Source organism: Lampris incognitus, chromosome 5, assembly GCF_029633865.1.
Source record: "Lampris incognitus isolate fLamInc1 chromosome 5, fLamInc1.hap2, whole genome shotgun sequence".
NCBI lineage: Eukaryota > Metazoa > Chordata > Actinopteri > Lampriformes > Lampridae > Lampris > Lampris incognitus.
Window position 1 is genome coordinate 50,372,909 of NC_079215.1, and position 13,792 is coordinate 50,386,700.

The 13,792-nt window shown below is 40.8% G+C and overlaps 1 protein-coding gene across 1 annotated transcript; it reads left to right on the forward strand.

The window, feature by feature from the left end:
* The first annotated feature begins 11,693 nt into the window (after positions 1-11,693).
* Positions 11,694-12,364, forward strand: LOC130113285 (chromobox protein homolog 3-like). The gene is made up of 2 exons (XM_056280862.1): positions 11,694-11,778; positions 11,934-12,364. Exons 1-2 carry the CDS (start codon positions 11,694-11,696, stop codon positions 12,362-12,364), a joined length of 516 nt encoding a protein of 171 aa, XP_056136837.1.
* The last annotated feature ends 1,428 nt before the right edge of the window (positions 12,365-13,792 follow it).

Genomic DNA, 13,792 nt, shown 5'->3' on the forward strand with positions numbered 1-13,792 from the left:
GCCCTATACAACATCAGGAAGATTAGACCCTACCTGTCTGAGCATGCAGCACAACTCCTGGTATAGGCTCTTGTAATATCACGCATTGACTGCTGCAAATCCTTACTGGCAGGTCTCCCTACATGCACTTTCAAACCTCTGCAAATGATCCAGAACACGGCAGCGCATCTGGTCTTTAACCAACCCAAAACAGCACATGTCACTCCACTGTTCATATCCCTTCACTGGTTCCCAGTTGCTGCCCACATCAAATTCAAAACCTTAATGCTCGCTTACAAACAGCAACTAAAACAGCTCTGACCTACCTTAAACTCCCTCATTCAGGTCTACACTCGATCCTGCTCACTATGCTCTGCAGATGAAAGGCGCCTGGCACTTCCACCACAACGGGGCCCTAGGTCACTAGCCAGACCCTTCTCTTCTGTAGTTCTTCGGTGGTGGAATGAGTTACCAAACTCCATTTGATCTGCTGAGTCCCTCTCCATCTTTAAGAAGAAACTAAAGACCCAGCTCTTTCTCGAACACTTCCACGTCTGATGGTATTAATATATACATATATGTTTAAAAAAATGCTTCTATGCACCCTATGCATTGCCTTTGTGCACTGCCTGTTGACACCTATGTCCTATTGGACTTGAACCTAATTTTTTGGCACTTACTTGCATTGTCGCCCCCTGACTAGGTCCGTGCTTGTGTTGTATTAACTCTCAGATGTGTGTCGCTTTGTATAAAAGCTCCTGCTAAGTGAAATTGTAACATTGTAACTAGCCAAGAGGTACTGAATATGAATTTGCTACAAAGCCAGTTAGACAATATTTATAAGGAGAAAACTAGAGGTGCCTTTACTGGATCAAGATGTAAATGGCTTGAACAAGGCAAGAAAAATACAATTTTTTTGTTGTTTTGGATTACAAAAGAGAAATGCTGAATTTGTAGCAATAAGTAAGTTGATGGTTAATAGCACTATAACTAATGGTCCTAAAGTAAATTCTCAACATGTAGCTCAATTTTATCAAAACTTACATTCTTCAGCCCTTGCACTTTCTCAGATTGAATTGTTCTTAGGCAATATTTCGATAGAGACAAATAAAATAAATGATGACTTTAGAGATTTTTGTGAAAAGGAGATATCTTTATCTGAAATTGTTGAGCGTATTAAATGTTTTAAAGATAACAAATCCCCAGGTAATGACGGTCCGAAAGGGGAATTTTGTAAAAATCTCACTTCCAAACTTGCACCTTTCTTACTAGCCATGTTTAAATAATCTATTCAAAAGGGTGAGCTTGAGGCTTTGTGTTGATGCAGTTGCCCACTGGGGCCCGGGATTTGTGCCTCGGTCTCGCCAGATCCGACTATGGCCGGATTCGATGAAGTAGCAGTAATTGGCAACACTGTCTTCGGGAGAGGGGCGGAGTCGGCTTGTGTTCATCACATGAATGCATCTTTGTGTGTGTTGGTAAAAGCAATGGTTCGCCCTGGATTCGCCTTGTCACGAAGGTGGCGAGGCATCTCCTTCGAGACTGCCGGCTGGAGAGATGCAGTTGGCGAATGCATACAGTACGAGGGTGGGTGTTTGAACTAGAATAAGGAGCGATTGGCCATTAAATTGGGAGAAAAAGGGGAAAACATTCATTGTGGTATTAGACAAGGCTGTCCAGTATCTCCATTTTTATTTTTTTAGTTACCTAAACATTGGCTAATCATAGAAAAGAAAAAAAAAGTCACCCTCCCTAGAAATAAATGCAGTGGGGAAGAATTTCAAACTTAGTCAACTAGCAGATGATAATGCAATTTTACTAATGTTTCAGGTTTAAAGATGAACTTGGATAAATTTGTCTTATTCCCAATTAAACCTTCTGATCTGTCAGATTGTTATCCACCTGTGTGTGACTTGTGGACTCAGGAGACCTCCAGAGAGCCAAAAACAAATGAGTGAGTATGGACTGCTTCGGTCCTTTTGTCACTACGGAGGGAAAGAAACAACATAATCGATATGGCCTGCTCTTTACCCGCTTTTGCTCACGGGCTGTCCACATTGAGGTGCTAGAGGATATTTCCACAGATGCCTTCATCAATGGTTTGCGATGCTTCATCGCTGTTCGAGGTGCAGTCCATCAAATCCAGTGCGATCAAGGCACTAACTTTGTTGGTGCAAAGAATGAATTCAAGGCAGCCCTAAAAGAGCTTAACACAGAGAGAATCAGTATGTTTCTCTCACAAAAGCAGTGTGACTTTGTCATGAACGCACCCCTCTCCAGTCATGCGGGTGGAGTGTGGGAGCGCCAGATAAAGACTGTCAGGAGTGTTCTGAACTCCACTCTATCAATTTCCCATGGCGGACTCAACGACACTTCACTACGGACCTTCACTTCGGCAGCACAACACGGCAACAGACGACTCCTTCTGCGTTCCTCGATGGTCGCATGAACACAACACTACACTGTAACTGATAACGTTACTTCGCTAAACTAGAAGACGGCCCGACTCACTGTGGGGAGAGCCCCTTACCGCATCCAGTCCATTCGCCCGTCTTGCTGTGCTAGCAACGGACACCGACTGGCTAGCTCGCTCCGTAACGTCGCTGGGTCCACATATGGGACTGACGAGTAGTCAGTTTGTCTCCCCAGTCCACACAAACAGTTCCTGGGATGGGTCTCGGTCAGACACCCGCACACATCACTGTTCACTAAACTTCAATTACATTTCTCTCACCGCAAAATAGCATATAACAACTCGACATCAAACTGCTCCGTTGCTCACACCAGGGACGAGAGACCTCTTTCTCCCCCTCCAGTCTGCTCGTGCTGACGTTTTCCGCTGCCCTCTCAACCAATCACATTCAAGGTAAGGTATTCTCTCCACAGCCAACCAATCCCAACAATGGTAAGTTTCAACACTAAAATAAATGCATTTCACATTGGTAAACAACTGTTTTGCAGAACAATATCAACAATATAATATATTCATATTCAAAAGGTATACAAAATAACAAACATAGGCCAAACTCTTATCTAATAGTGCAATATAATATATCTAAGGCCTATAATTTAACCACAAGGTTACACCGTAATATTAACATATGGTTTGTGTCTTAAAGTAGTTTTGAACTATAAGAACTCTTTATTATCGTTTGTTTAATTGACGTAGCATTAGCTTAATGTGAGCTAGTGTTAGGCTGCTTCCTTGCTGGTTGTCCATCGTATCCGATGATGACCATCTTCTCCTATTTGTGAGTGCTTTGATGGCTGAATAGTCCAATCCTGGATGCACAGTTGCGGTTGCAGACCACGCATGTAAAAGTGGTGCTGGGGGGGGGGGGGCAGGGGTAGCTTTGCGAGCATGTGTCTTCGCATGCTTTCCTACACGGTTTTGTGTGCGCTGGTTTTCCATATACTTCCCTCCCTGTGAGACGTGAGAGCGCCAGATGGTGCGACAGGAGACGAGTTCCTCCAAAGAAGAGGGGTTGACCTGGCATCTTTTCAGTGTGGTCTTCATTTGGTCTTTGAACCACTTCTTCTGCCCACCAGCAGTGTGTTGACCAAGGTGTAGTTGGCTGTAGAGGACTTTACATAGGAGTCGTTGGCCATTGTGGATTTCATTGCGGTCACAACAAACAGCAGTTATGAGATAGTATTTGTAAATATTGTTGAAACATTGCCTGAAAAGAACACAAGCACAACACAAAGTAACAACATTTGTGGTAAAATTATGTAATTTAATATATACAATATCAAATCAAGTCAATTTTATTTGTATAGCCCAATATCACAAATTACAAGTTTGCCTCAAGGGGCTTTACAGCAACACAGTATCCTGTCCTTAGACCCTCACATCAGATAAGGAACAACTCCCTAAAAAAACCTTTAACAGGGAGAAAAAATAGGAAGAAACTTCAGGGAGAGCAACAGAGGAGGGATCTCTCTCCCAAGACAGACATTGTGCAATGGATGTTGTGTTTACACAATTTACAGAATACAACATTGAAAGAGGATAACAGAATTATAATGGAATGATAAAATATATGAAGAATATGATGAGAAGGATGCCAAGCAGTGTCCAGATGCCACCGGAACAGCCCAGGACCTGAGCCATGCGACCAGCACCACCATGTTAAAAAAAAATAGTTACACATCTTAGAGAGAAAAGGATATAACATTAAAACAGAGTGACAAAAGTATATGAATTTTTAAGATACATAAAAAGAAAATGTGATGAGGGGAATGCCAAGCAGTGTCCAGGTGGTGACCCCCATCACCATGGAGATCTGGGAGGAGGACACACTGCACACACACACACAAGGGAGACTCACATGACACCATTCACACAGAGAAAAAGAGAAAAGGGAAGACATCATTCAGAGAGAGAGAAAAGACCTGTGAGAGAAGAGAACAGTTTGCAATCGTCAATAATCTATACTCTATAATCTCGTTGGCAGAACAGTGGCTGGTGAATTCACTGAGCCAGAAACCGACCCACCATGCAGTACAGGCTGTGAAGCACTCAACTTAAAGTCAACTAATTGTAGGCTAAGGCAAAAAGACGAGTTTTAAGTTTGGATTTAAAGGACTCAGCAGACTTCGATTGTCTGGTGGCAGCAGGCAGGTTATTCCACATGAACGGGGCTCCATAGGAAAAGACCCTGCTTTTTAATACATATATTTAAATTATGTACCATTTCATTAATTCATTTCCAGTATTATGATGTATAATAAAATGACTGATAGCAGAACTGAGAGTGAATTCATGCAAATAAACTGGGTGCTGAGGTGACACAACGTTGAGATCATATATATTGAGGTCACCTATAGATCAATCAAAGACACTAATTTTTGGGCAATACATGTGAAAATAGCAGTTAGTCACTTAGGGCACGGCATGCCTTTACCCAAAACGATTTAGAAGCAAGATACAAAGTGACATCAGTATATTAGGTGACAAATGGTGAGAAATAATAATATAGCATGTATCCCATCATTAATGCTTCTCCTGTACAGTTAGATCCCAGTCCGGTTCAATACATAATATAACAACTTGTAAACATTTTAAAAAGTGAATCACAAAATTATAATCACAAAAATTGTATAGTGAAAGTGAACAGTAAATATTATTTATGAGTAATGGCACTGATTTGTAGAAATGGAAGACAAACTGAGATGACTTGCACAAATCTGTAAACTTCGAAATGGTTGACAACTTTCAGGGCTGTTTTTGATGTATTAGAGGGAGATGAATTGTCAATCAATGAAAAGAAAATGTGCCATGATGCCTTGAGCCAGCCTGAAAAAACAAAAAAAACAAAAACAAAACAGTAAAACTACAAGTAAAAAAAAAAAAAAAAGACTATGACTCGGGAAGCCATATATGACCCATGTACTCATGTCATTCACAGTACTCAGTTTCACATTTAGCCAGTGTCTTGGAAAACACAAAGTGACAAAAGCGTAATAAATGATACTGGCTGCAAAGTATGCATGCAAGCATCCACTGCAGCTAAACACTTCAGTTCAGCTTCACAATTGCAAAAATGCATGAATGTAAGAACAGTGGCATACCTTTGTGGACTCTACATTTGTAGAGGTTTGTAAAAATGAACAATAAATATTATTGTAAACTAGAGGTCTAAAAATAAACAATAAATATCAATTCAAATGTTGTATAGATTTGTAAAATCCATCACTAAACACTTCAGCTACACAAACAATTGCAGTTTGTGAACTCTACATTTTTATAGATTTGTAAAATTTAACAATAAATATCAATGCAAACTTTCTCTACAATAATTGTATAAACAGCTACTAATAGTAAGGATGTGAAATAACAAGTGTGTGCAGCTGATTGGGAAGGCGTTTCAGTGATGATTGTCTAATGCAGGGTGGCATTCTATAAAAAAGTCAAAATTTAGAGAATAAAATCAAATTAAAAATCATATTTATATGTTAACTTGTTCAACACAGCCACGCTAGACATGCATGTTAAGGGCCAACACTCCTGTCTGTGCCCCTGACCAAGGCAAGGCAGGGCAGGACAAATTTATCTATATAGTACATCTCCGCAACAAGGCAATTTAAAATGTTCTGCACAAAACGCAAAAGGCATCAAGAGAAGCAACATAAAGCAACAAATAAAAAAACTCGAAAACAAGAAGGGTAAAAGTTACAGTGCAGCACAAGATGAAACCCAAAAGCTTCAAGCCTTTTGTCCAGAACTATTCTAAATGGTAATGTGTGAAGTGGGTATTTGTGAGCTGCAGCATTTAGAGGAAAGAGTTCGCTCTTATTAAAATTCAGCTTGTAGCCAGAGATGAGACCAAATGTGTTAAGAACAGAGAGTAGAGTACATTAGATATAGTTACATCAGGCTTGGAAACATAGACGAGCAAATCATCCGCGTGAAGTGATACCCTCTGCTCATTGCCGTTTCTGGTCACACCTGTGATATGAGGGTTAGATCAGAAGGTAATAGCGAGGGGCTCAATGGCTATGGCAAAGAGCATAGGGGACATCAGGCGTCCTTATCTCGTGCCCCCAAAGAGAGGGAAGTAGTCCAAGTGGTTATTGTTCGTTCTGACAGGTGCAAGTGGAAAGGTGTACAATAATTTGACTCAAGCAATAAGCCTCTCACGTTCTCCAAAACACGGGAAAGATAGCCCCACTCCACTCTATCGAAAGCCATCTTGGTATCTAAAGAGATTACAATTTCAGGGTCTTTTGAGTTTGAGGGGCTGTACATAACATTAAATATTCATATAACATTGTAAAAAGCATGTCTATTTTTAATGAAGCCTGTCTGGTCAGGGGAAATTACAGATGGCAGGACCATTTTCAAACGTATAGCCAGTCAGTTATAGTATAGTTAATATTTTATAGTGCGTGTTAACTAATGAAACTGGGCGGTAGATTTGGCGGTTTTTGATTTTCAAAGTTTAATAACTTTATGGGGGAAAAAAAGGATACAGACCTGCCGCTCCCTGAATGCTCCTAAAATTGCATATATTTACATTAAAATGAATTTTAGATCAATTGCACAAAAAAGTCACAAGATGTACCTAAAACAACCACGAACAGTCAAAAAGACGGCTCGTAATTTGCGCATCATTATGTGTATCATGTCACTGTTTATGACGTGTGTTGGTCACGTCATTTTCTTCGCCAAGTTGATTGCTTTGTCCTAGAAACACATTAGCGTTCTCCAGTGCAGAGTAATAGTCTAAACTTAATTTTTGATTATTGCCTAGATGTCTGAGTACAGCAGCCGTTTCAGACGCACCATGACTACCACCAAGGTTTTGCAGTATTTACCGGCGTTGGACAGCAGCGATTTTAAATTGTTTGAAAAATAGTATTGAAGTTGTTAAAATGTTAATTTTTGGTGTCAGTCATTTCTTAACAGAAATACCAGCGTATGCAATGCATTAATATCTCAATTGGGTATTTAGCCTGACAGACTATAGCGTTTAAAAACCCTGGGGCGGTCATTTTGGCCGCCCATGGTCGTTCTAGTAGTTTTTAAGTTCTGGTCGTTGTTTGGGACTGTTTCAATTTTTATTTTCAGTTTTTTTTTTACATTTCACGTTTTATAGGCGTTGTTATGTTTGTAGGTTTAGCAATATGTGTTTTCCGTTTTGTTTCTCAGGTAATATTTTCACTTTTTCAACTTTGCTATTCAAGTTTGACCATGTCTCTCTGAAGTTTAAATTGTTTAAAAATAGTATTATAGTTGTTGAAATGTTCATTTTTGTGTCAGTCGTTTCCTAACAAACATATTAACATATGCAATGCATTAATATCTCAACTGGGTATTTATCTTGGAAGAATATAGAGTTTAAAAACCCATGGTTGTTTTAGGTAGGAGTCACATCCCGGTTGTTCTAGTGTTAATGAAATGGAGGCCTGTGACAAGGATGGAAGGAGAGAGGCAGTGTCCAATGAATAGGCGGACATATTAATCAGGAGAGGGGCTATCTTAACCATAAACTTCCTGTAAAACTCGACCGGAAACCGATCTGGTCCGGGGCACTTGGAGCATTGCATTGCACCCGCCGTTCATGAAATCTCCTCAATCATTATGGCCTGCTCCAGTTGAAGCTTGGAAGCTGCATCAACAGTGGGGACAGTAAGATTGCTGGAAAAAACTGAGGGGTCAGCTGACTGTTCAGAAATATAGAGAGAGGCATAGAAGCCCCTAAATTGATCATTAATTGTTTGAGGCTCAGTCATTACCCCTGTAGGAGTTTGAATTTGAGGAATTTGATGATTTGAGGATGTCTGGCGAAGTTTTTTGGGAAAGTAATTTACTAGCCTTATCCCCATACTCATAGTGATTTTGTTGTGATTTGAGTAGCATGTCTTAAGCTTGAACAGTTGACAAGTTATCTAACCCCGCCTGTAAAGAAAGATGATCCTTGTACACCATCGGGGAGAGTGAAGTTGCATGTATATTATCCAACTGTAATATTCGAGTCATCAGCTCGGACAGTCTCTTTTTCCCCTGTTTTATATCAAAACTAGTGTATGAAATAATTTGTCCCCTAATATAAGCCTTAAAGGTCTCCCAAAGAAGAGATGGTGAGACACCAGGTGTCTCATTCATGGCTGTAGAAAAATAAATTTGAGCGGTTAGAAAAGAGACATTTGTCATTAGACAACAAGCATAAATTAAAACACCAGGGTGTGCGGAACTCAGGTCCTCCCCCTACTGCTAAATCTAAAGTCAGAGGGTTGTGGTCTGATATGGCAATAGAATTCTGAGAACATGAATGAACGGAGGGTACGAATCTATTGTCGAGGAAAAGTAACCAATGCGGGTGTAAGTATGATGGACAGGGGAGAAATACATATACTCTCTACCTGTGGGGTTAAAAAAAACGCCTGGAGTCTGTAACAGACAATTCCAGAAGAAAAGCTTTAATAACTTTAGAAGATTTAGATGGATTGCTGGGTTTACTGGAGGACTGATCTAAAGGATCCAACCAACAGTTAACCCCCCACCCCACCCCCACCTCCAGGACAAAAAGGTCTGAGGACATATCTAGAAGCTTAGAAAAAAAGTGCAAAAAAAGTTATTGTCGTCCCAATTTGGTGCATATACATTGACAAGCATCAAGTTAGTATTACAAATGCTTCCAGTGACAATAATCTATCTACCATTGATGTCTGAGATGATATTGGAGGAAACTAAAGGTACAGATTTGTGTATTAGAATAGCAGCGCCTCTAGCTTTGCTTTGGAAAGCAGAGTGATATGATTGGCCAACCCAGACCTTCCGCAATCTAGAGTGATCTGAGACCTTCAAGTGAATCTCCTGCAAGAATGCAACCTGACCTCCCAAATGCTGGAGATGGTGGAGCACCCTACTACTCATTATTGGTTGGTTTAGACTTTTACAGTTCCATCTACAAAGTTTAAGTGTATTCTCAGCTGACTGCCCTTTTTAATTAGGTTGTTGGGACATCTTTTAAAAAGAGAAAAAGCGAATATAGCACTTTTAGTACCATTAGAAGACCAAACGTAATATACATGACAAAGAACAAGAACAAGTGAACGAATTAACTTTCTCTCATCCGCTGAAGCATCTTCCCAAATAAAACGTGCACCCCACCCCACCCATACAAGCTCCTAAGTACTTCATAGGAAACATAGAAGACCCAGTAGCCTATTAAAGCTCCTACCAAGCTGAGGTAGTGACAATTATATAGTAGTAAATAAAAAAATAAAATGACAGCCTACCAATATAGGCAAGTTAAATCTGATGTTTTAAACCAAAAACACAAAACAGCTTGTGGTCTACAGTGTTTCTCGTAAAAACCAAGTGAATAAAAAAAAAAGATAATAACTAACCATCCTCCTCAAACATACATAAAGGCAATAGACAGGATATTGGAAAAAATTGAACACATCTGATCTGGGAATTGTATCGGAAAGGTTCAGTTAACATAGGTTTAAGGATATTATTGAAAAAGTTGGAATACACACTCTCTGTTTTGAAAAGGTTAATTTAACATAGGTTTACAAATATTGGCTGTCAAAGGATATTTTGTTTACAGGTTAAGTGTTAACACCATCAATTCCATTACTCTGGGTTGGAGGGGTGGCCTTCCTCAAGTCTCTGTTAACAAAGTCAACTGCAGCGACTGGCTCAGTGAACTTTTGGAGAGCTCCACTTGGTAGAGTGATCCTAGTTCGGCCGGGTAGAAGAGGCCAAATTTAACACCTGGGCAGGAGTGCAGTAGGCGTTTAGCATTTCCAAACTGAGCATTTCTTGGCCATGGTTGGGGCAAAGTCAGGGAAGATGGAATGTCCTCCCTTGGTGCAGGCAAGGGGCAGCTGCCCTGACCTGGCGCATGATCTGTTCTTTGACATGAAAAATAATGAACTCTGATGATAAAAGGTTGTGGTTGCCCCCCATGCTTGGGCTTCTCTTGAAGGGATTTGTGGGCGTGAGCCAAGAGGGGCATTTCATCTTGGTTTAGTATGTCCTGCAGAAGTTGATAAATGAACTCTCTCGTGTGGGGACCCTCCAAACCCTCTGGGATGCCTACCACGTGAATGTTATTTCATCTTGACCTTCCCTCTAGGTCCTTACATTTAGCTGGAAGCACTTTAACTTCACCTTTAAGAGTATTCACTGTGTTGTTGGGAACAGTTAAGTCATCACTACAGGTGGTAGCTTAGAGCTCAAGGTCCTTTATGGCAGAGCCCCGTGAGTTCACTGTTTTCTGTAATATAGCCATGGATGATTTTAGCTCATCTTTTATTAGAGTGATTTCTGAGTGGAGCATTTTGGAAAATGTGTCAATATTTGACTCGAGTTTATTACATATATGTCCTGCTTCAGTCCTTCAAGTGCTTTGGCAAAGGACTCCAGGTTAAATGGTGCACCCTGGTCGTTACAAATCTCCTCCCCCTTTGGCAAGTTGTTTTGCAAGGTTGATTGCTTAAGCAAGGCTGGGGTAATTGGTCAAGTACAATTGGGGAGAAAAGGAGGGGGGGGTTAATTTTACAGACCAGTTGGTAAAGTTGAATATTTATTCTATGACGGTAGCGCCGTTAGCTGCAGTGTTAGCTAGCAAGCAATGTTAATGGAAGTGCTAGCAGGGAAATAGTGTCTTTATTTTGCATCACAGTTTACCCACGTCTTTCTTCATTTTGAAGGGGAATAAAAGAAAAAAGAAAAGAAAAAAAAACTTTGGAGGGGAATATGAAGTTTGAGTGAAGGCACCACAAACAAACATGGGGGAGAGTGAATGGGACACAAGAACGGGCTATTCTGAACGGAAGGACTTTGACCAGATCAGTGAAGACAAAATGAGGAGCTCGTACCTAAAACGACTTCTGCCACATGAATGTGGTTTGGTTGTGAAAACTATGACGCAGACCAGAAAACCAGACTTTGCAAATTATTCGCAGGCCGGTCCCCACAACAGACTCAAAACACTACTGACCGTACAGTCAAGAGATCACAGTTTAAGTTCGGTTGTAGTTAAAAGATTGCATTTCCCATGATGCTCCGAGAGCGGAAGAAAGAAGAATTGGATAACGGGAAGCTAAGTTTTGGAGACGTTGGCAGACCTCGTGTCCAGAGAGCGTTGTATCATTTCAAGTGTGTTCGCAATGAATATATATGGTCATCCCAAAGCGGCCGTAAACTTTAGAAAATTGGGAAGGTAGCACCATTGGATTCATAAAGGGCAATAATGGACAAGAAGCAGAACACAAAGGGAAAGAAGGAGGTACAAGATGAGCCTGAAGTATTTGTTGTGGGGAAGGTGCTTGACCAACCGATTGTAATGTGCACGGATAAGTAGACACGTTAGCCCTTGGTTAATGGGTGGGACCCATTGGTCGACTGGTTAACGTTGTCGCCCGCGGTGCAGAAGATACGGGTTCGCGTCCCGGCTGTGGCGGTTTTCGACTGCCCCCCTGAATTCGCTGCAGTATTGTCAATGGAAAAGTAGAGTTCTTTCTGAGGTGGAAAGGATTTACAGAAGCAGACAATATCTGGGAACCAGAGGAGACTCTAGATTGCCCAGAACTGATTCCAGCTTTTTTAGCATCGCAGAAAAATGTGACGGAGAAGCCTTCTCCTGTCAAGCAGAAGGCCTCAACTGATGAGTTAGACACAGATGCCATAAAGAAGAATGTGACTGAGAAGCCCAGAGGTTTCGATAGGAACTTGGAACCAGAGAGGATCATCGGTGCAACAGACAGCAGTGGAGAGCTGATGTTTTTGATGATGTGGAAAGACTCAGATGAAGCTGATTTAGTCCCAGCTCGTGAGGCCAACACTGGCTGCCCCCAGGTGGTTATTTCTTTCTATGAGGAGCGACTGACATGGCGTTCTTGTCCAGAGGAGGAAGCTCAGTAGTGCTGCTTTCTGTCCTTGCTGTCTCTGCCAATCTCCACTTACACCCATGTTTTTACTTTTAGAACTGACGTATTACTTCTGGCCTGCCTTTTCAGTTTATCTCAGTATTTTTGTCATTATTTACACATGTTTTCAACTGCATTGTCGAGAGGGCACCTACGCTGATGATTTTGAAGGACAGTTATTGTGTGTGCAAGTGTTTTTGTGTTGGGCTGGGGAGGGGGGTTATGTCAGCATGGGGCTATATTGCTGTTCATACGGTCATTTTTATTGGAAGGCATTTTAACAGTTTGGAAAATACTCCATAGGTTGACTCAAATGAAATTGGGTAACATAAGACCTTTATTGAACAACTTAACTATATGCAAAGGTGGTAGAAAAACTGAAATATCAAATGATCAGAATCAGAATTTTTTATGAAAAACGCTTCTGGCCGACAACAGTTGCTTGAGGGTTAAAACAGTTAAAAGCGCAGTAATTTATAACTAACAGAAACCATAATGGGTGAACATGAAAAACTGAAATTTGAGTGAAAAAAAAATCCACACATACTGGAGTAATGCCAAGATAGCCATATGCCTTGGCTTCAAATGTAGCTGTAAAATAGTTTAGTCATTTGTTTTCTGTTGAACACTGAAATGACGGTCAGATTTTGGTAGATATAAATGCCCGAGGAGAGCTGAAGTATAACAGCAAAGTATACAATTCTAAAAATGGAGATTCTGTGCTCCATGTTAACCACGTTTTTTTTAAGTGGTGACTGGATATAAATTAATTTATTCTAAATAAGCTAATGAATAAATCCTAAAAAAAACATTGGAAGGGAATATGACCTAAGCGTCCTCTGCGAGCAGAACAAATCCCAACGTGACACGCCGGCTGACGTTAGCTGGTTTAGGAAAGTCCAAGGCCTCCTCTGCGGCCTGCTTCAGTAGTCAATCAGAAGTGGTTTACAGTCATGAGTTGTCGTTTGAAAGAGCAACAGGGATCGGCAGATACTAATAATATACTTCCAGGTGGTATTTCCATAAATTAAGGTAAAACTGCTTTAGATGAAACTTTTGCCACTACTTGGCGGAGCTTCGGGAAACGTGTCCTCACACCATTGTGTTCAAACAGCGCTTGACGAGACTGCAAATTTTGAGATTGATTTTTTTCCCCCCTGAGATTACATATTTTAAGCCATATTTTTAGCTGCTGAGATTGCACAGTAGTGCTTTAAATTGAGGGGATATATTCAGTGACCAGCTAAAAGTTGACAGAGTCCATTTAGAGACTGGCTTCCACTCATAGTTACAAATATGACCATTTGTGAGCAGCGGCTGCCATTTTTATCCAAGTAAGAGTCATGGAAAATGGTTCCCTAAAAATAAAGGGACCATGTAGCTTCACCTTTTCCCCATAGCTCTGGGAAGCCACACCTGCACA

Coding starts and splice junctions, on each gene's coding strand:
- LOC130113285 (XM_056280862.1), top strand. CDS start 11,694: ATGGACAAGAAGCAGAACACAAAGGGAAAGAAGGAGGTACAAGATGAG. Junction 11,779..11,933: donor GGGGAAGGTGCTTGACCAAC/CGATTGTAATGT, acceptor GAATTCGCTGCA/GTATTGTCAATGGAAAAGTA.